The sequence below is a fragment of the Nannospalax galili genome, unplaced genomic scaffold, assembly GCF_000622305.1.
Source record: "Nannospalax galili isolate Female #2095 unplaced genomic scaffold, S.galili_v1.0 scaffold592, whole genome shotgun sequence".
NCBI classification, from domain to species: Eukaryota; Metazoa; Chordata; class Mammalia; order Rodentia; family Spalacidae; genus Nannospalax; species Nannospalax galili.
In genome coordinates this window covers 143217-166937 of record NW_008331650.1, presented here as the reverse complement: position 1 = coordinate 166937, position 23721 = coordinate 143217, and the positions used below count along the sequence as shown (strand labels likewise).

At 41.9% G+C, this 23721-nt stretch overlaps 1 protein-coding gene across 1 annotated transcript in view; it reads right to left on the bottom strand.

Moving 5' to 3' along the window:
- Positions 1–23721, bottom strand: part of Rab3gap2 (RAB3 GTPase activating non-catalytic protein subunit 2) — a gene marked incomplete in the record, with an annotated part of 108819 nt that overhangs the window by 64466 nt on the left and 20632 nt on the right. The window contains 6 exon segments of the mRNA XM_008826787.3: positions 2414–2513; positions 5947–6048; positions 6397–6472; positions 6549–6596; positions 8380–8461; positions 10373–10496. Coding sequence (XP_008825009.1) covers positions 2414–2513; positions 5947–6048; positions 6397–6472; positions 6549–6596; positions 8380–8461; positions 10373–10496 — 532 coding nt within the window.

The following is a 23721-nucleotide window of genomic DNA, read 5'->3' as shown; positions in this document are numbered from 1 at the left end:
CACTGCTGAATTCTGTCTATTTTAAATTATGTGTGTGTTTTTTGCAGTGGGTATGTGCACATGAGTGCTCACAGAGGCCAGAGGCATTGTCTTTCCTGGAGCCAGAGTTATAGGTATTTTCAGGCAGCTGGGTGCTGGGAATCAGGTGTTTAACTGATACACTCTCTTAACTGCTAAGCCATCTCTCCAGTCCCCTCTGGCTTTATAACCCTCTAAACACTGTGGATTTGAGAAGAGGGATAACAAAAGAGGTTTCCTAAAAGTTGAACTAAATGCCAAAACAATTTGTGGCTAAGTAACCAGAAGTCTTTTAACAACTTAAACAAGAGGGCGCTAAGTGGCTGAATTATCTTTTTAAATTTTGTGTGTGGTGTATGCAGGTGTACACGGAGGCCCAAGGTTACTGCTAGGTTTCTTTGTTGATTCTCTCTGCCTTATTTTTGGAGACAGTCTCTCACTGAACCTGGAGCTAACCCATCTCATCTAGACTGTCTGGCCAATAAGCTCCAGGGATCCTCCTGTCTCCCTCCCCAGTCTGAGGATCATAGGTGTACACAGGCCATTTTCATGTGGGTGCTAGGGTCCCAGCTCAGGTCCTCATGCATGTGCAGCAGGAACTTTAATGACAGAAACTCCTCCCAGCCCTACGTGGCTTAGCTTTTTACCTCCTAGGAGGCAAATAACTTTATATGCAAGAAATAAGCAGGAACTAAATATGATAAAAAAAAAAAATGCATGGTGGCACAGGCCTTTAATCCCAGTACTGGGAAGGCACAGGTAGGCGGATCGCCTTGCATTTGAGGCCAGACTGGTCTACGTAGCAAGTTTCAGACCAGCCAAGGCTACACAATGAGACCCTGTCTCAAAACAAACAAAAACCCCCACATAATACACATAAAATAAGAACCAACCTCCCTCCCTCCCTCCCTCCCTTCTTTCCTTCCTGTCACCACTGCCCACATGGTAGCAAAGACCTTTATCCCAGCACTGGGGAGGTAGAGGCAGAGTGTTTTGCCTGCATGTATGTAAGCATACCACCTGCATTCAGTGTTCCTGGAGGCCAGAAGAAGGAGTCAGATCCCCTAGAACTAGAGTTACAGACAGTTGCTAGTTGTCATGTGGGTGCTAGAAACTGAATCCCAGTCCTTCACAAGGGTAGCCAGTGCTCTTAACCCGAGTCATTGCTCCAGCCCCTTAATAATGACTTTTTGGTTTCTTTTAGTTTCTAGTAACTCCAACTGGCCTCTCAATAATGGTGACTATTTTACAAAATAATGATGTTATAGTGGGCTAAATTTAAATAAATTTAAAAAATGAAATAGGTACAAAAATTCAAGAATATTCTGACTTAAGAAAAAAGTATGTACTATTGAAAAGAACCTTATACTAGACTTGAGAATTTTATCAATCATAGTCAGCTAAGAAAAATTTTCTGTCTCAGCATATGTTAAGAAGGTATAGTCTTCCTTGAGAAGCTGCTTATTTTGTATTTTAAGTAAATTTAGATAAACTATTTTTTGTGAAGTAGCAAACATACCCTAAAGAATTTTTTCTCCAGGGTTTGAGAGTTGGTGCCATCAATAAAATGCTTGCCACAGATGCATGTGGACCTGATTCTGGATCCCCAGTGCCCATGTAAAAAGCAGAGTGTGGTGGCCTTACACCTGTAATCCTAGTGCTGGAGAGGCGCAGACAGGCAGATCCCTGGGGCTCACTGGCCAGCTGATCTTGCTGAATCAATGAGCTCCAGGCTCAGTGATAAATCTTGTCTCAAAATACAGTAGGTGGAGAGTGATGGAGGAAGACACTGACACCGACCCCTAATTCACATGCACACAAGATGATCACAGGATCCTGATCATCTATGCAGTTTTCGTCCTAATAATGAGGCCCACATACATTAAGTTTAGATTTCTAGCATTTCTTCATTTAAAAGTGTTCCAAATAGAGGCTGATGCTGACTTTCTGCTAGGCCCTCTCTGCTGTGTGATATATGTCTGCACATGCTGACCCCTTTTTATTCTCAGTGAGGTCAGCAGCAATGGAATCAGGGCTTTAGCACACGGGTCCTATGGCTGCTCATAGGTCTGTACGCTGACCAGAACCCTCACCTAGTACTGACTGTCCATATGGCGGAATCTCTCCCCTACAAGACATGCTGCTGAGGTAGGTGTGCTGCTCCCTGGTTGCCACATTCCACTGACATCCTAGCAGCACTGGAGTTCCAGCCCCACTTTCCTCTTATAAGCAATCCACCCACCAGTGCACTCCTATTACCTACACAGGAGCACGTGGTTTTCTTAAATCAAGACCTCAAGTCCTTTCCATGTAGAAGATATGTTTATTTTGCAAGGACCTCACATCAAATAAAACGACCATCATCAGAAGTTAAATATTTCTTGCCAAAAATTACCTTTGGCCACCTGGTTTCGACAAGCACGAAGAGACTGAAAAAGGCTAAATCCATCAATAGTTACGATGGCAGCTGGGTACAAGATACTCAATTCCTCATTCTATTTAGAAAGAAAGGAAAAACATAAAAGTTAGAGCATAAGTGTGGTAATAAATGCCCTTTTTAAAAACACCTGAATGTCATGAAAACATATAATTACTACTGTGACCAAACGGTCAAGTAGCCAATCCACAAAGCAGATCAGGAAGAACAGTAAGTCATGGAAACTAATTTTGGAAAGGCTTCTGGCTGAAGACTTTAACTTCCTCTCAAATATGAGCTTTTGTATGTGGTAGAGAATGTTTTGTTCCATTTCACAGAAAAGTTGTTATATAGATAAGTAATGTATAAAAACAGAAAGAAAGCTCACCTGAAATCACAAGCATGCCCCAATAGTCGTTCTCAAATAAATTCACGCCCATCTTGTATAAGGCTTACCGCATAGTACTGTATATGATGCCTTCAGTAATCAATGCTACATTTTATTTATGTAATCTATGTCATTGCTATTACTACTTTTGCAGTGCTGAGGATTGAATTCAGGGCCTTGTATATACTAGGCAGGTGTTTGGTTGACCAAGCTACATCCCAATCCTATTTATTCCAATTTAGCAAGTATGCAAATTTTGTTTTATTTTATTTTTTGTTATGACTATTTCTGGCACAAACAATTTTCCTGTCTCCGCTTCCCAAGTAACTGGGACTGTAGGCTAACACCACTGCACCTAGCTGTGTACCCAAATTTACTCAACCAGTTCCTACTGATGGACATTCATTCTGGTTTCTGACTTCCACTCTAGCCTTCTACAACCAGAACCACTTCATCAGACAAAAAGAGCAAATCACTCTGATGGGTTCCTTCTCTGTTTAGAATAAAACCTGAGCTCACGAACCATGCCTATGACACAGATCTCTCTGTCCTTGATCCTCAAACAAGGTCAACATGACCTCATTTTCCATCTTCCTGATCTCCTCCTAGATCTTCACCTAATCACTCAAGTCTGTGCTCAAGGTTAGTTACTCAGCAAGGCTGCTCCAGAGACTCTATCTCAAATAGCATCACTGGTCTCTTGCCACATAACCATCTCAGCAACATGATGACTTTCTTCACAGCACCCAGAAGAGACTAGAGTCACTTTGATAACTCTCTGGCTGTTTACTGTGGGTCTGCCTCCACTGCCCCCCAACCGTGAGCTCTGTGAAAGCCTTCCATTTTCCTCACCAATGAACCCTCAATGATCAGGTGGACTGGGTAACAAAATAGACAACAAATATCTGTAAATGAGTTAATGTATTTTCTTTTAAAAATTTTATTTTATGTATATGAGTATTTTGCCTGCATGTAAGTGAACCTGTGTTGTACAATACCTCTGGAAGCCCGAAGTGGGTGCCATATTCCCCAGAACTGGAGTTATGGACAGTTGTTAGCCAACATATGGGTTCTGGGAACTAAATCCAGGTCCTCTACAAGAGAAGCCAGTGCTCTTAACCACTTAGCCATTTCTCCAGTCCCGAATTAATGTATTTTCACTGTTCTAAATACCACTGCAATAAATATTCTTCTGTATCTTTTTACATTAGTATGATATTACTTATACACAAATTCCTTCAAGTGAGTGTTGGGTCATGAAGCATGCACAATCTTCATACATATTATTCTGTGTGTGGGGCTACTGCGTATTGACTCCAGGGCCTTGCACAATGTAAGCAAGTACACTACAATTAGCTACATCCCTTGCTGTTGGTTTTCTGAGCCAGAGTCTCACTATGTGGCTCAGTTAAGTCTTAAATTATTTGGTCTAGAATGGCCTGGAACTCATTATTTCCTGCCTAATTTGTGTGTGTGTGTGTGTGTGTGTGTGTGTGTGTGTGTGTGTATTTCATAGAGAGCATCTCACACAATCTTATTCATCTATATACCCACATCCCAAATGGCACCCTCCCATAGTCTCCCTGCTCCCTCCCCCGCCCTGGAGCCCATGTACTCTGTCATCCCTGTTCCTGTCCACTGTGTGATCAGTGCCCCCAGTCGTTCCCCAGTGCAAGTCCATCTGCTGAGTCTAGTCAGCCTGTCTAGGGTCCCTTGTTTTAGGAAGATCAGCTCTTCCTCATCTAGCAGCAATCAGTTGCCAACATTCCTTTAGATAAGATTGAGGTCTGCTGTTCATTTTCCAAGTTCTATGCCGGGTTGCTATCTGGGAGTCTCTTGGGCCACCCGGACTTTTGACTTATCTTCATAGATGGAACTGGTAAAAAAAAAAGAGCCAGGGGCTCCTCCCAAGCCCATGTGACCCCTGAGGAACAGATCCTCAAATGACCATAAGAGTAAAAATAAATTGGTTTATCTGGGCCAATGGTATGGTTCTGCTGAATTTTTAAAACTCCAATTTAAAAAAGTCCAATTTCAAACCTGTGTGCATGATGGCACACATTGATAATCACAGCACTAGAGAGGCAGAGGTAAGAGTGTGAGGTCTAGGACAGCTCGAGTTCTACAGTAAGATAGCAAACCCCAAACAAACAGCACTCCCTATAGCCAGCTTCCCTGACTCCAGTCTCTCAAGACAACATGTCCTGAAGAGAGAGCTCTTCAGTAGCCCCACCTGCACCACCTCCTCTTTCTGGAGCTTCTCTCGCCCTAAGTCAGTTCTCATCTGTACTTAGCTTTTATGTTTGCGATCACTCTGTCCTTCAATCAGTTTCTCACTGTTTTCTAATGGGTTTCTCTGCTATTTCACACAAAGTCCTACATTTGAATCTTCCCTCATTTTTCTCCTAATGACTTTATTCCCATTAACTAAACTGCATGCCCATTATTCAGGGCATAAATCAAATTTCACCTCAATGAAATTTCTTCTTTCTGACATGGTCCTAATTGAGCCCTTCTTGTCTCTAAACTTGCAGAGGGTTTATCTTGAACATATATATTTATTAGTTATTTATGTTATTGGTTAATTTATTGACAGTTACTGATAGATATTAACCTAGTTTCTCCTTCTGGATTGCTTTATCTATAACTCTGTCCACCTATTATGCAATTTGAGTCTATGCATACAATATACATATCTGTTTACTTGGAATCTTTTGGAACCAAGTAATTAAAAAAGGTACATTATATAATTTTAACCCTATACATTAAAAACCAAATAAAAGCTTATTGGTCAAAGTTAGCTCTATAATTATATTCTGACTATGAGGCTGGAACTTTTCTTTTACTACATGTATTTTAGATAACAGAATTTAAATTTAGAAGATATAAAGTTACATTAATATTAATATTTTCACCTTAAATCAATTAGCACAATATTTCATTTATAAAATATAAGGATTGGTATTCTCTATTTAGCTACAAATTACATTTCTAGACTATGATGGCACAGCTAACTGCCACAAGAAAAGAAAAAAAAAAACTTTTAAGTTTCCAGGCAAAAAAAGCAAAAAGAAACTGCTTCAAAGTAATGCCATATGACTCTGAGCATAACTTGTTACATTACCTGCTCTGTCACGCCGGGATGTCGAGGGATCTCGTAGGTTCTGCACTTAAGCTGAAGCACTGGGCCTTCATTCAAAAGTTGTGCAAGCAAAAGCACACCACTCTAGGAGGAAGCAGAGAAGGGACTGCTGGTTTTCTCATCAATCACCGAACCGGAACAGTAAGGCACACAGTACATTTCCCCAACAGCTTCCCATGGATACCAGTTCTGTCTTTTCAGAAGACCACAGACACTCATCTGTTTCTTCTACCAGAAGGCTCCTCCACCTGTCCTGCCTTCCAGCCCCCAAAGCATCAACTCCTTATTTCCAAGCATTCACATCACTATCCTCTTCAATTTCCTCCTGCCCTTTGTGTAATGCAAACACATAGAATGCACTCACAAAGTAGTATAGTGGGATGCCTGACAGTACTGTAGTAAGTGTTCTCTAATGCTGGAAACCCAACTCACCTCAGTGTAGAACCGTACGTAACCTGAAGTGAACCCCACCACAATGCAGGTCCAGTCAGGACGCCCAGTGGAACTCCTGTTACAAATAAAATTCATGATCTTAATACCTCAGCCACCCAAGCAGAGAAAAGAGATAAATGACTTATGCTTACCTCTTCTGACTTGCTAGTGGGATACACAGAGCACTAGTTACACATTCCCTAAAAACAGAAACAAAATCATGTGCTTATTATTGAACTTAGCAATTATTATTATTATTATTATTATTATTATTTTGGTCTTTTTGAGACAGGGTCTCCCTGTAGCCCCAGCTGTCCTGTAACTCACTATGTAGGGCAGATTGGCCTCGAACTCACAGACATCCACCTGCCTCTGCTAGGATTAAAGTGCTTGGATTAAAGGCATGTACCACCACACCTGGTCTAGCAATTACTTTTATTTCCCTGTAATTTGTTAAAAAGTAGTAAGTGGTAGGGCTGGAGAGATGGCTCGGCGATTAAGAGCACTGATTGCTCTTGCAGAGGACCCAGGTTCGATCCCCAGCACCCACATGGTGGCTACAAACTGTCCTTAACTCCAGTTCCAGGGGAATCCGAAGCCCTCTTCTGACCTCCGTGGCATTGCACGACATGGGTGCACTCACATACATGCAGACAATACACTCATACACATAAACAAACAAACAAACAAACAAAGTAGTAAGTGGAAGATGATATTGCTTCAGTTTTTGACAAATATCTAAAAATACAATAAATTTCATACACATGTGTAACATCACATTCATTTGACTAAGAACCAGTGTTTTTTCAGTCTGTATTGCCATGAAACAAACTAAAACTTTACACAACTCACTGCAAGGAGAACCTAGAAAATCTCAAATGATCACCAGGGCAGCCATTTCCCACCAGCTCCATCTTCAGCATCAGGTAAAAACTTTAGTCTGCCTCCTTGTTTGAGGTTGGTGCAGGGCAGAGTGAAGGAGGAATCCACACACACACATTAATTAGAGTTGGGCTTCTGGGAGGTATATTGCTTAAAGGACTTTCTGCAGTTCAAATGGTTTGTCTCTTCTACACTTGTACACATTGATCCTAATACCTATCTCTAAGTACACATTGATGTTTCCTAAGAATGATTTTTTTTTTTTGCCTCCTGACATGTAAACTTGAAATAGTGTCAGATTTGAAATTAAAATACCTTGTACTGACTGACTTTTGCTTAACCTGACAAACCTGGGGAGCACTGCAAGATGTTCAAACCTACATGCATGCTGCTCCATCATAAGCAAAATTAATTTTTGCTTATTGTTTTCCAGTAATATCTTTGCTTTCTATTTCTGACAAATTAAATGTCTTAGACTAAATAAGAGCTATTCCCTTTTATAATAACATAAGAATATTTCGCAGAGTATGTACAATGTGTTAGGCATGTATGAGGCACTTCCAATTTGATTATCTTTCACCTGAACTGAAGAGTCAGAACACTCTTGTTCATTCTGATATGTTTTCAGACCTAACAACTGTAATAAGCTTCAGGCTATCAGCTCCATTATGCAATCACCCTAGAGATCATGGTTTTCAAGTTTACTAGGTCAGCAGGAAGCTTAAATATACCAATTTGCATTTATGAGTTTAAGAATGAAAGTAACACTATTACCTCCAAGTAAAGCCCAGGACATGTAAAGTCCAGGTGATGGCTGTCCTTGATTTTTCTGGATAAATAAAATTAGCAATGGAGGACAAAGAGGAAAGACAAAATGTAAACAGGACTCTATGAGCTTCTAAAACTCTTCCTTAACTCTTCAGACCAGAGCTTAAAAAAACTGATCAATAAAATTTGCTGGCCAAATTATTCCCTACAGCCAGTAAAGCTGAAGTGCATTTCCACCCACAAGTAATGAGACCTAACAGATATATCACAAACCAATCTACTTCACACACTCAACACACAGAGAAACAAAACGGTGAGCTGAGCTGCACCTACCCTTCTTCCACATTTAAGGAGCCACTCCAACCAACAGCGAACTGCATCTCCTCCTTCCCTTTATCACTATGTTTCCATTTTGCTGAAAAAATAAAATAAAAGCAGTAACTTACTTATAAATTTTGTTCTTTCCCGTTTAAACAGATGAATAGAGGGGATGTAGAGAAGGCTTAGTGGTTATTAAGACCACTAGCTGCCCTTGCAGAGGACCTGGATTTGATTCCCAGCACCCACATGGCAGTTAACAACTATTCCTACTCCAGTTCCAGGGGATCCAATGCCCTCCTTTGACCTCCACAGGCATTGCATGATACGGGTATACTTACATACTTGCAGGCCTAACAGTCATACACATATACACATACACACACACACATATACAAAGATGAATACAAAATGTAATTATCCTGCATTAAGTGATTGGATCTTTACTATAGGTAAACATAAGATAATGCCATAAGACCGCCTGGTTTCCTAGTCTTTAGTGTCTCTGTCTCTCTCTCTGTCTCTGTCTCTCTCTCCTTCCCTCCACCAATTAAATCCATAATATACTACTTATTTAGAGTTCTTGAAAAATTAAGTTAACATTTCTCATATATCACCTACCAATTTTATTTCTAAGACTACTTTCATCTTCAAGTGGCAGAGGACATTTTTTTACATGAGATTTACACAATGTGGATGAACTGCTTTGCAAGAATATTCTATAGTCATTTTATATATAATCTTACTTTGTTCTGTGAGGATTTTCATATTCCCTATATAGCCAAATCTTAATATTTAATCTTCAACAACTATTTTATTAGTGGGGGCTGAAGAGATGGCTCAGTGGTTAAGAGCACTGGCTGCTCTTGCAGAGGATCTGGGTTTGGTTCCCAGAACCCATATGGCAGCTAACAAAAACCCGTAACTCCAGGTGATCCTGGCCTCTGTGAGCATTGCACAACACAGTGCACTTACACACATGCTGGCAAAGCACTCATACACATAATATATAAATAACAAAAGTTTTATGAACTGAAAACTTATACACCAAATAAAAATTTACTGTACTGTGAGTTTTCAAATCATAGCTGAAAGCTGTGCCTCCCCCAATGTTACTAAGAAGGGGTCTACGACCCTTCAGCACTGAGAAGTGCCTGCAAGAATAGGTGATGGTCAGTGCTGCCTTGGAAGTGTCACACAAAGACAACTAGAGAAAAAGTGGTAACACAGACAGTAAAAAGGAAGCGTTCTGGGCCCAGGGAGATGCCTATGCCAAGCAGGAAGACATGAGCTCCATCCCCAGCATCCACATTAAAACAACAACAAAAATAAAAGGCCAGGCACAGCACAGACCTGTAAACTCATCACTGATGAACTGAACATAGGAGGGTTCCAAGGGTTTCCTGGCCAGTCAGTTTGAGCTCTAAGTTCTGTGAGAGACTCTGTCGCCAAAAAAAAAAAAAAAAATACAGTGGATAGGGCTGGAGAGATGGCTCAGCAGTTAAAGCACTGGCTGCTCTTCCAGAGGACCTGGGTTCAATTCCCAGCACCCACATGGTGACTAACAAATGTCTGTAACCCCAGTGCCAGGGGATCCAACACCCTCTTCTGGCCTCCATGAGTTTTGCATGACACGGGTGCACTTACATACATGCAGACAATACACTCATACACATAAAATAAAATTTAAAAAGAAAAAAAAAAAAACACCAAAAAGTAAATAAATAAAAAAATAAGGTGGAGAGCAGTAGAGGAAGACACCCAATGCCAACTTATGGTCTCCACACTCCATACACAAGTGTATGTGCACCTGCACAGACATGTGCACACACATAAATACATTCACACACCAAAAGGAAATATTCTATTCATATATTACATGCACTATATAAATTATAGCTGTCACCATATAATATATGGAATAGAAATAACACTGTTTCCAAATAGTCCATTTTCTGTTCTAATCTATGCATTAAAAACAAGCAGCAGAAAATAACAGAATACTTACGCACAAGAAACACAGCTTTTTGCTCCCGAGCTATAACCATAAGATCATTAGTTGGAGATAACGACAAAACAGACTCTTGAAGCCAGGAATTTTTCTGTGTTTTAGAAGTATTTCCTTCTTCTTCCTATGCATAAAAACACAATTACCATCACTGCAAAATTATTAAAGAGCATTTCTTTGTTGCTTTGTTTTGTTTTGTTTTTTGAGACAGGGTCTCCCTGTAGCCCCAACTGGCCTGTGGCCTCTCTATATAAACCAGGCTAACCTAGATCCACCTGCATCCGCCTCCCAAGTGCTGGGATTAAAGGCATGCGCCACCATGTCCACCTATCAAGGAGTATTTCTACTCTGCGTTCATACCTTGAGGGATAAGAAGGAAGGAAGGACGGACGGAGGGAGGGAGGGAGGGAGGGAGGAAGGAAAGAAGGAAGAAAGGAAGGAAGGAGGGAAGGAAGAAAGGAAGGGAAGGAAGGGCTGGATAGAGAGTTCAGCAGTTAAGTGTACTGGCTGCTCTTGCAGAGGACCTGGGTTCAGTTCCCATAACCCACATAGCTGCTAATAACCATCTGTAACTCCAGTTCTAAGGGATCTGATACCCTCTTCACCATCTTCTGACCTCTGAGGACTTACATACATGCAGGCAAAACACTCATACACATAAAATTAAAAAATAATATATTTTTTAAATAAAAAATATTCCCAATTCTTTTATGGAATTTTATAATATTCCATATAAACAAAACCTTACTATAAACAAATCCATTTTTAATATTAATACAAAACCACTTTACCATAAACAAGCTAAACATCACATCAAAGAACCACCACACAAGAGTCGCTCCAGTAATAGCTCAGTGTGAGGACATTTAGTGAATAACCCCTTTCACAGAGAAATAGCTAGAAGCAGTCAAGTGATTGCCATTGGTTTAGAAACTGTGGACTACATTACAGAATGCAATGCTTCTTGTCTTTTATTTGGCCTGCAAAGCATTTTTTTTTTTTAGGTTGGATATTTATTACCATTCTTAAAATTCAACAGGTCTTCCTTAGGAAAATCTCTTAGGGCTGGCAAGATGGTTCAACAGGCAAAGGTCACAAGCCTTGGGACCCAAGTCGAATTCCAGAATCCACATGATGGAAGGGCAGAACCTGCTACCTCAGGTTATCCTTTGACCTCCACATGCACACTATGGCATGTACATGACCACACACACACACACGTACACACACACACACACACACACGCACGCACGCACGCACGCACGCACACACGCATGCACGCGCGCACACACACACACACACACACGCACGCACGCACACACACACACACACACCTCTCAGATGTCTGTACTCTAGCCACCACGTGGTCTACTCTGGAGACAACCAAGGAAATGTGCTATTGTATGTTAGGTCTAGTGATGCTCTAAGCACATATAAGCAGACATATTTACTGTGCTTCTCTTCCTCCTCCTAAGAATGGAAGTACAAGACATGCACACTTTAACATGCTGCTCTCCTCTCTTTATGTACGCCTTGTACTTCGTTCCACCAGAGCTTTTATTATTTTTCTTGATGAGTTCGTAGTATTCCATCAAAAGGACACTTAAAACACAAATAAAATATGGGCTACAGAAAATGTTTAGGACTCTCTCCAAGTAGTCTGAAGCCTCTGGTATGATCATGCCACCAGTTCTGTTAGATCAGGAGTCAATATCGTCATGCAGTCAGTCTCCCTTCACATGAGGAGTGAGAAAAAAATCTGGAACCTAAGCGAAGATTTCTGGACATTTTTTTGGAAAACAGGAAGGTAGGAATATTGGCAAAATTCCTGTTTTAGCCAAGCTCTGTTTTTTTGTGAACTTATTTTTTAGAGAAATCTAGCTATCTGTTTTTCTTTAATTTTTTACATACAATGTATTTTTAATACATTTACCCTTCATCCTCCCAACTTCTTGTTTAATGTTCTTTTTAAAATATATATATTTTTTAATCTATAGAGTTCAGTTAGGTGATTTACATTTCCTATAGGGCACAGGTGAAGGCATACTCAGACTGTAGAAGAGTAACAGAAAAATGATGGAAGCTAGGCGTGGTGGCGCACACTTTTAATCCCAGCACTTGGGAGGCAGAGGCAGGTGGATCTTTGTGAGTTCCAGGCCAGCCTGGTCTACAAAGTGAGCTCCAGGTCATCTCAGGCTACAGGGAGACCTGGTCTCAAAAAAGAAAAAGAAAAAAAAAAAAAAGACGGAAAACCTCTTGGTGCCTGAGAGTGAGAAAGGTCCAACTTCAGGACCTTAGTGCCCAGACCATGTGTGGAGTCAAGTCAACAGCTGGCCATCAAGAGAGGTGGAAGTTCATTCTTGAGAATCAGTCCTCCCCCCAAGATTAGAAACTGCAAATGACAGAAACCTCCCCTGCCCCAGCATAATTCTAACACAGAGGCAAAAACACTGCCTTGTACAACTTGGGACCTCTGGGGAGCCTCGGGGGAGTGGGCTGTAGGGTTGCACCCACTCAAAGAAGGCTGAACTACTGCCTCCATTCTCCACTGGAGGAATGTGGAACCATGGTTCAATGCTGGGGGCAATAGCTCTAGGCTCCTAGGAGGAGACCACAGTTTCAGGTTTATAGGAAGAGGCCACAGTTCCAGCTCACAGCAGGGGACCACAACTCCAAATTAGAGAAGGGACTAACAACTCCTATTCATGGGAGGAAACCACAGGTCCAGCTTATGGGAGGGGACCACAATTCTGGCCCATAGGAGACGTCCACAGCTCTAGTTCAAGGGAAAGTACCACAGCTCCAGATTCATAAGAGGCACCCACACCACAGTTCCAGGTACAAAGGAGGGGATCAAAGCTTCACCTCACAGGAGGGGACCACAATTCTGGCTCACAGGAAGGGACTACAGCTATCTTTTTAAAAAATCTATTTCTTTATGGGGCTGGAAAGATGGCTTAGCAGTTAAGAGCACTTCCAGAGGACCCAGGATTGGTTCCCAGCACCCATTTGGTGGCTAACCACTGTCCACAACTCCCATTCCAGGGGATCTGATGCCTTCCCCTGGCCTCTGTGGGCAGTGCATAATACAGGTGCACTTATACACATCCAGGCAATACACTCATACACATAAAATAAAAATTATATATATATATATTTAAGTCTACAGAAAAATTAGAGAAAAAATTATCACCTAAAGATAAAAGTCAGCCATAATTTTCTTTCTGCCTGAATTCATAGCATCCAAGATTCCTCATGGAGGCTTCTCGGGAAGCAGAGGCTATCACATCCCCTAAGGCTTCCTCACCAGTGACTGAGACTCAAATTACACCATCTGAGGAAGGTCCTTTCAGGAGAGTGGGATTCTACACTTAGGTTAACAATCTAGAAACAGAGCAAGACACAAAAGAATATTATCTAGTTTATTGTATTTGATTTTTTAAAATTGGAGCTATCTGGGGCTGAAGAGATGGCCCAGCAGTTAGAAGTACTGACTGCTTTTATAGAAGGCCCAGGTTCAATTCCCAGCACCCACATGACAGCTAACAACTATCTGTACTCCAGTTCCAGGGGAACTGATACCTTCTGACCTCTGCAGGCATTGCACGACACAGGTGCACTTACACATGTGCAGGTAATACACTTATACACATAATATAAAAATAAAAAATTTAAAAAAAGATTTAAAATGGGAACAAGCATGAACTCTCTTCAATTTGATTACAGTTAACAACCAAAAAACCCTTTTGCAAGTAAAATTAGTAACAAAAAACTTAAATCCTTAATCTCAATTTTTAAAATTATTTTCTTTTTAGCCTTAAAGGAAGCAGTAACTTTACAGTTTCACTTCAACTGTCAATTAGAGTAGGATCAGTTCTGTTATTATCTTCTTTTTTTGCTGCAGGGGACTGAGCCCAGGGCCTTGGGCATAACAGGGCCTGAGCTGCATCCCCAGTGCCAAGTCTACTATCACTTATGTTTAAATTGTATATATGATGCAATCCTATTTTATGAAATTTTCTACATGCCCAACCACCTGCCCCTCAACCTTTCTCTATATAGAAAAATGCCAACATGGACAAACCCCTGAAGTTGGTAATAGTTATTCTTAGTGTTAAAGACTTAAATACTTACATTTTCTATACTACCTGAACTTTCTGTAATAAGCAGAGCAAAAGCAATTTAAATTTTCACGAAAGCTTCATCTCACAATGAATTACAATGGAACTCCAAACCTAAAAGGCTATTTCTCTACTTCCAGGATACACTTTAATACAAAATAGTATATCTATGTGTCACTAGGTGTCATGGTTGTACAAAAAACAAGTATCTTCTCAGAAACCCTTAGACGAAAAAGACTAACAAGAAACAATTACTACTCAGTATAAACCAGAATGGATATAATAGCTATAGAAAGTGTTAAAGATTTTAAGTTGCTATTAGAGTTTAGAAAGAATAGATAATATGTGCTTATCAAAAAGGTTTCTGTATGGAAAAACATAAAAAGATAACCAATGCCACTTACATGTGAAATGGAAGATTAAAACACCAATGTGGCATTTCACACTATCCAAAGATTAAAGTTTGCTAACATACTAGGGGTCAGCAATTTAAAATATACTTGCTAGCTGGGCGTGGTGGCTCATGCCTGTAGTAGAGGCAGAGACAGGTGGAGCTCTGTGAGTTCAAGGCCAGCCTGGTTTACACAGTGAGTTCCAGGCCAGCCCTCACTACAGAGAGACCCCGTCTCAAAAACAGCTGGGGGGGGGGATATACATACTTGCTAAGGGCTGGGCATGGTGGCACACATGTTGAATCCCAGCACTTAGGAGGCAGAGGCAGAGTTCCAGGCCAGCCTGTTCTACAGAGTGAGTTCCAGGCCAGCTGGGGCTAAAGAGAGACCCTGTCTCAAAAAGACCAAAAAAAAAAATAGAACTCATTTTAAAAAACCACACATGTTCACTTCTCTGTTTGTTTCTCAGTATTTGTTTTTTTTATTTATTTATTTTTAATGAGTACAAAATATACAATAGCACAATTGACGATAAAAATTGGTTGGGGGCCAGGGATAAGGCTCAGTGGGTAAAATGCTTGCTACAAAAGCACGAGGATCTGAGTTCAGATCCCCAGCACCCACATAAAAGCTGAGCGGGGCATCTCTGACACCAGCACTTCCGGGAAGGCAGAAACAGGAGGATCCCTAGAGCTCACTGGTCAGTCAGTCCAGCAAAATGGTGAGCTCCAGGTTCAGTGAGAGACCTTGTCAAAAAAATAAGGTAGAGGGAGGTAGATGAAGATACTGTCACTCTTGGGCTTCCCCATGCACACGCACAGGCGAGCACACCCACACACGCATGTGTACATACATTTATTAAAAAAGCAGTTGGCTCAGAGATGTTTTTATATCTCTAAACAAGTAGGTAAAGATAGTCCCCTATACTGCTGTTAAGAAGACATTTTGGGGCTGGAGAGATGGCTCAGTGGTTAAGAGTACTGACTGCTCTTGCACAGGACCCGGGTTTGATTCCCAGCACCCACATGGAGGCTGCAAACTGTCCTTAACTCCAGTTCCAGAGGAATCTGAAGCCCTCTTCTGACCTCCGCAGCACTGCAATGACACGGGTGCACTTACATACGTGCAGGCAATATACTCATACACATAAAATAAAAATAATAAATAAAATATTTAAAAAGAAGACATTTTGAAGCAGCATTTTAGAGGCACCAACTTCCATAAAAATGTAAAATGTGGACCTTCTGCCTTAGCAGTTCTGCTTTTAGGAATTTATTCTGGAATGATAACTTCAGCTACTATACCGAGAACTGATAATGTGCCCCGTTTTATTCTAGGCACATCTCATTTAATCCTCATAATCCCGTACATTAGACATGATTATTAGTCTAACTTTTAAAACCAGGTAATTGAATTTAAGAGATATTAAGTAACTCAACCAAGGTTTCATAATAAACGGAGGAATTAGGATAGAAATTCAGACAGTTTTGATTCTTAATCATGATTCTACATGCCACATGTAAACCAAGATGCATGATTTATGTGAAGAAGTTGGGAGAGAAGGAAGAAGGCAAGCTAACAAAAGCCAGATGCCTCTTAAAGGAGTGAATAACTGCCAGCTGTGGTGGCACACTCCTGTAATCCCAGTACTTGGAGGTAGAGGTAGGCAGATCTCTGCGTGATTGAGGCCAACCTGGTCTACGGGAGTTCCAGGCCAGCTACGGCTATAGGGAGACACTGTCTCAAAAAGACAAAAAGAAGAAAGGAGTGAATATGGGGTTAGAGATATGGGTCAGTGGTTAAGAGCACTGGCTGCTCTTGCAGAGGACCTAGATTTGATTCCTAGCACCCACCTTGTAGCAACAACCACCTGTAACTCTAGTTCTAGGGGGTCCAATGTCCTCTTCTGACATTGCGTGACATGAGTGCACTTACATACATGCAAATATTATACTAATACACATAAAAAAGTAAAATTTTAAAGAGGTATGAATTAACGGCACACATGTACACAATAATAATACTCTTTAAACATTTTATTACTCTTTTTTTTTTTGGTCTTTTTGAGACAGGGTCTCCCTGTAGCCCCAGCTGTCCTGGAACTCACTATGTAGACCAGGCTGGCCTTGAACTCACAGAGATCCGCCTGCTTCTGCCTCCTGAGTGCTGGGATTAAAGGCGTGTGCCACCACGCCCAGCTCCTTATTACTCTATTTTTATTTTATGTGTATGAATACTTTGTTGACATATATGTAAGTGTAACATATGTGTGCAGTGCCCATGGTGGCCAGAAGAGAACATCAGAGTCCCTTGGAACTGGAGTTATGAACAGCTGTGAGCTGCCATGTGGGTGCTGGGAACTGAACCCGGGTCCTCTGCAAGAGCAGTCAGTGCTCTTAACTCCTGAGCCATCTCTCCAGCACCTGAAATAATATATTCTTTGATGAGATAATCTGTATGTGCAGGCATGTAAAAACTTTTAAACTACATTTAATGGAAATAAATGAAAGGGTAAAACAGTATATACGATGAAAGTCAGGGCTGGGAAGTGGCTTAGTGGTAAAGCGCTTGCCACCAAAATACAAGGATCAGAATTCAGATCCCCACAGTCCACATAAACTTTAGGGGGGTGGGAGTGGCAGCCTGCCTATAATCCCTGTACTCCGAAGATGGAGATGGGGGATCCCTGAGGCAAACTGGCTAGTCAGACTGGCCATATTGGTAAGCTCTGGGTTCAACTGAGACTCTGCCTTGGTGAATAAGGTGGCAAGCAACTGAGGAAGATACCCAGTGTCAACCTCTGGCCTCCATAAACTTTCAAGTAAAGAGGGTGAATTAAATGTGAATTTTACTTTTATTCTCCTTGGCATAAAACTTAACTAAAAACAGCAAATAATTATGTTTAATGGGAAAAGCATTAGGGGTCAAACCTAGAGCCTTGTACACGCTGAGTACATGTTCTATCCTGAGCTACTCCCCCAGCTGAAACACTTTTTCTTTTCCCCTTTTGCAGTGCTGGGGATGGATCCTAGAAAACAATGCTAAGCTGATGGAAAGGGAAGCTAAGAAGCATCCCCAGCTGCACTGTAAAACTGCCAGCAGGCTTGGGAATAAAGCCAGGCTCCTCTGCAGTGAGGGCAAGCGTGAGCTACAGTGAGGAGAGCTGCTTGAAAGCATGTTTAGCCAGTCAGGTTCCCAGATTCCTTTCCCCTACTCCACCCAGCCAGACAGAGGGCAGAACAGACGCCTCCCACCAAGCCCAAGTCACAGTGCAGAACGTTCCCAGTAGGAGTGCCTGAGGAGTGCAGAGGTGAACTAAAACTAACAATCACAAATGAGAAAAAGAGAAAGTAGCAGCTAATAGGGAGAGGCTGAAATGGGCCTTTTGAACATCAAGACGAACACAATGCCATTCACATTGAAGCTGGGCTACTTGCTGCTCTGAGGACAAAGATCCAGAAACAACCTTGCTGGCAGCAAGCATTTAACTGCACTCTTCACACAGCACATCACTAGTAAGTAAACTGTATTCAATGCTTCGAATCCCTACTACTCCAAAAGGCCAGTAACCATGGAGAACAAAAATAAAGGAAGACAAGAGACAGGGAGAGTCACATTAACGGTTATGCACTAAGCCAGGTTTCTGAACCCCAACACTACAGCCAGTTTGGGTGGGATAGTTCTTTGGATAGCTATCCTGTGCATTTTGAGCAGGATCTTCAGCCTCTGCCCACTAGATTCACCCTCTCCCATATTGTGAGAACCAAGATTGTCTCCACACAGGGCCAAACTGCTTGCTGCTAGTGTGCAGATGGGACAAAAACCACTCCCTACTGAAAAGGACTCCATCACACTTGGCCTGCATTAGTATTGAAAGGAAAGCCATTGGCAAAATGAGTGCTTCTCACAGTCAAAGGTCTAAACTCTTAATAGGAGAACCAGCCTTGGGGAGACCCTCTGCAGTCACCTCTGAGAACAGCCTGGGCACACCTTTAGTGTGGCTTGAAAGCATTGCCTCTGCCTCTAGCTAAGCTGGTGTTATGTCTCTTGTGTGGCAGATGGCACCAAAGTCTAATGAGAATAATGAAATAAGGCAAGAGATTTTCCAGAACCATGCTGAATTACTAATATTAGAATATATAGTCAGCTTGCATTAAATTCTATGTTTTGGCCTATGAACAAACATTCCTCTGGGGCCCCTTCCCAATCAGCATACTATCATTCCCTCTTACTCTGACATATTATAACTACCCTTTAAAACTGTATTTACTGCCTTTGGTAAAACAGATGGAGCATATTTCAAAGCCCACTCTGAATGGAAATTCTCCACGTTGCTCACTGGAGCCAAGGACCTTGAGAGAACCTTCCTGGGCTTCCTGGTCCAGAAGCCTGTTTTACAGCCCAGCTACTGCTGAGCCAGCCAATTCTACCTTCCAACCCTTTGCTCTGCTATACCAATGAAGGAGCACCCATTACATCTAATGCACCAATGAAGGAGCACCTTACCAGTTTCAGTTAAATGCAGCCTTTTAAATTTTCTTCCCCAAAAGCTTCAGTTCTCTTCACAGTTTGAGGCTAGCTGAGCAAATATTCCATTTTCATCACTTCCTTCCTAAAGCAAGGTAATTATAATCCCAAGAAACAAGTCTTGTGACATTAGAAAATACAACAAAACCCTAGCAAAGTGATTTACTACTTATAGGACCCCTGTTTGGCAGACAGAATAAGGCATTTATTTATCTTCTTTCCCAGTCTTCCCACATCAGCTGCTCTTATGATGAGGCCACTTAAAAACCCAGTGAGCACCGAGGACGGCTGCTATGCTTCGTCTTCCCTCCCGATCCACCCTCGAAAGCGCATTCTGTTTGCCTTCTCATTCTGTCACTGCACTTTCTCACAGACAAAGGAATTATTAGCATTCTTTTCACTTGTCCAATTAGAACTGTGCATGATGTGGATGTACTCTGGACATTGCCATATATTGAACAGTATTTCCCCTACCACTGTTAGCTTACATATTAAGCAGTAGTCCCCATGTGACTATATTTGGAGAAAATTTAGGTTAAATGAGATCCTGAAGGAGAGGAATTATCTATAGGAATCATTTCCTAAGAAAGGAAGAGACACCAGAGCACACTCTCCAGTCCCACTTGTACACACAGGAAAAGCCAAGTGAGGGGATGCAGGAGTACAGGAAAAGCCAAGTGAGGGGATGCAGGAGTACAGCTGTCTGGAGCCAGAGAAAGAGGCATCACCACAAACCAATCCTGATGGTACCTCGCTCTTTCGACTGTATGAAATAAATATTTGTTTAAGTCCTCCAGTCTGTGGTATTCTGGAATGGTAGCCTGAGTAGACAAATACAGAATGAAATGTCTATAGGTAAAAGATGTCTGTTTTCTCTAATAGAAGGAACCTAGACTTATAGTTAACCAGTGTTATAGCACAGATACATACCTTCTTGGATGTTACAATATGGTTGTTTTATTTTGTTTACAGAAAAAGAACTTTATTGTTCAGGAAAATTATCTTTAAAACACCCAGAAAAGGGGGCTAAAGAGATGACTCAATGGTTAAAAGCACTTATTGCTCATACAGAAGACCCATTCAGTTCCCAGCACTCATGTCAGGCAGCTCACAAACATCTCTAACTCCAGCTCCTAGAGATCTGATGTTCTCATCTGGCCTCTGTGGGCACCTGCACACACGTGGCATACATACCCACAGACACACCCACAAACACATAAATAAAAAGAACCCAAAAGAGTTCTTTGCTTTTCATTTTTAGACAGTGGTTAATGTAGGAAAGATGAGACAGCCTGTGGAAACAAAGCAAGCCCAAGCATCTAACTAGGTTTTTGCAGAGTTCTGTGTGCCTGAGCACTGGCACAGATAGGCAAGGAGCCTCTCTGACAACAATTGAGAATGGCCAGAAAGCTAGGGATGTCCCTTCTCTACAAGCCAGTCACCCATAGTAGAGCTAGTTCTGCTAAGCTCACAGGACATATCCCTTACGCCTCTTCACACATACTAGATGCTGTCAGAGTGAGTTTTATAATCCACAATGGAGCTGGGAGTCAGGCTAAGCACTTACTGAAGTGTGGCCCAGATTCAGGCTGTGGTTTCTTGGTCAATGGAGGTCTTAGTTTATACTGATCTAATGGCATCTTGAAAGTGGACAGAGATCACAGACCCCAAATTCCCTAACTGATCTGGTCCCTCAGTGAGGCTAAGATGAGATTCTACCAGCAAGAGGAGGCTAAACCCTTCCATAGTGAATGATCCACTTGCCATCATTTTTATTTGCACCATCCTCCAGCACGGGTTTAATTTCTTCTTTGAAGTCACGGTGACCAGAGGCTCCTGGGACACATCCTAAAGTCTCCAGACTTGCCCCACAGTGACAGTACTAATCTGTTTGATATTCTGTTCACAGCTCTTGGAGCAGATAGAGAGCTGGGGTCCTCATGGGGTGCTAGAAGGTCCAGGGACTGCAAACATCTTGCTGATAGTCTAACTCTATCTCACTGTGGTTGTTCCTTCTTACCATCGTCCTGTATACTATTTTCTTCAAAGTGATCAATGTTCTCACTTTCACCACCTTCAAAGCATTGAATTGTTGGTCCTCTTGCTGCTGTTGTTACTGTCTCAGAGTGATTTCCACTCTGCTGGGTCCAGGTACACTTTCTTCACTAAGCCTTTATTATAGCTGACACCTCAGAATCAGAAAGGCTAAAGAGGTTTCTCCTTTCCTAAAAAAAGGATTGTCCAGGCCAGGCATGGTGGCGTACGCCTGTAGTCCCAGCACTTGGGAGGCAGAGGCAGGAGGATCTCTGTGAGTTCAAGGACAGCCTGGTCTACATGGTGAGTTCCAGGTCAGCTGGGGGCTACAGGGAGACCCTGTTTAAAAAAGACACCCCCCCCACCAAAAAAGGGACTGTCCAGACTCCTGGTACTAACTCTCTGAAATACAAAAGCCCTTTACTCTCTAAAGTGGTGAAGATGAGAAATAACTTTTTTTTTTTAATTTTATGTGTATGAGTGTTAATGCCTGCATGTAGGTAGGTACACCCATGTCGTGCAATGCCCGTGGAATTCAGAAGAAGGCATCAGATCCCCTGAAACTGGTGTTACAGACGGTTGTTAGCCACCATGTGGGTGCTGGGAATTGAACCAGTCAGAGCTCTTAACCACTGGAAGTAAAATTTCTGAGCTGAGTGAAACTTCTGGGAGTCCTGCTGCAGTCATGAATGTGAAACGAAGAAATGGAGAAAGACTCCAAGATCACCAACAGAAGATAAAGTCAAAGCCAGGAAACAGTCTAAATTATGAGTAAGCAGAAGCCAGTTGGTCCTGTTTTTAATTGCATAATTCTATTTCTATGAAATGGTCACAATAGGCAAATCCATAGACAGAAGGTAAATTAGTGGTTGCTGGAGGGTAGGGGGAAGGGAAGAACAGGGAAGACTATGAAGTGAATGTTAATGGATTATGTGGGGGGCTCTTTTTAGGATAACAAAAACATTACAGAATTAGATCATGATGATGGTTACAGAACTTTGAGAATACTAATAATACTAAATTATACTATAAACTGAGTTATTATCAATATAATATACATTTAACATAATACTTTTTTGGGGGGTCTTTTTGAGATAGGGTCTCCCTGTAGCCCCAGCCTGGAACTCACTATGTAGACCAGGCTGGCCTCAAACTCACCAAGATCTGCCTGCCTCTGCCTCCCAAGTGCTGGGATTAAAGGCATGTGCCACCACACCTGGCTTAACAATACTCTTAAAAATCTGAACAATTAGGAACTAGAGAGATGGCTCAGCAGTTAAGAGTGTTTTGCCTCCATGTATGTAAGTACACCACATGTGTGCACTGCCCGTGGTGGCCAGAAGAGAGCATCAGATCCCCTGGAACTGGAGTCACAGACAACTGTTAGCTGCCATGTGGTGCTGGGAACTGAACCTGGGTCCTCTGTGAGAGCAGCCAGTGCTCTTAACCTCTGAGCCATCTCTCCTGCCCCAAATCTGAGCAATTAAAACAGTACACTAAAGCTGGATGTAGTGGCGCACACCTTTAGTCCCAGCACTCAGAGGCAGAGGCAGGCCGATCTTTGTGAGTTCAAGGCCAGCCTGGTCTACATAGTGAGTTCCAGGACAGCTGGGCTACAGGGAGACCCTGTCTCTAAAAGACACACACACACATAAAAACAAAACAAAACAGTACACTAAAAATATTTGTTTAACACAAAAGAACAGTGTAAAGGTATTAACAGAGGACCTGTGATGGTTAATCTTGGTTGACAACCTGACTAGATCTAAAATCAACTATTGGGTTATCTCGAGCAGGAAGGTCCACCCTAAATGTGAGTGGCACCTTCCAGTGGCAGCCCAGACGAAAGAGGGTCCTAGACAAAAGCTTGGCTTTGGCCTGCTGCCTCCCCTGCTGGCACGCATCTACCCTGCTGCTGTATTCCTTTACCACCCAGATCAGAAACCAGCTTCCACCATGGACTGATGACCAGTGGTTCTTCAGGAATCTTCCAGGCCTTCAGCACCAGACTGGCATTGCGAGACACCCAATCTCAGATTGGGCAGCTGTTAGGTTCCGGGCCTCCCCAGTGTAAGGACTGCTATTGTTGGATTACTCAGACCGTAGCACTTATGCCAATCCAATAAAACCTTTTTAAAATAAGTCATTCCTTTGGCTCTGTTCCTTTAGAGAACCCTTGCTAATACAAGAACTAAAAAGAAACTAAGCAGATAGAAAACAAATAGCAAAATGGCAGCTTAAAATTTTTTAAGATTTATTTATTTTGTGTATGTAT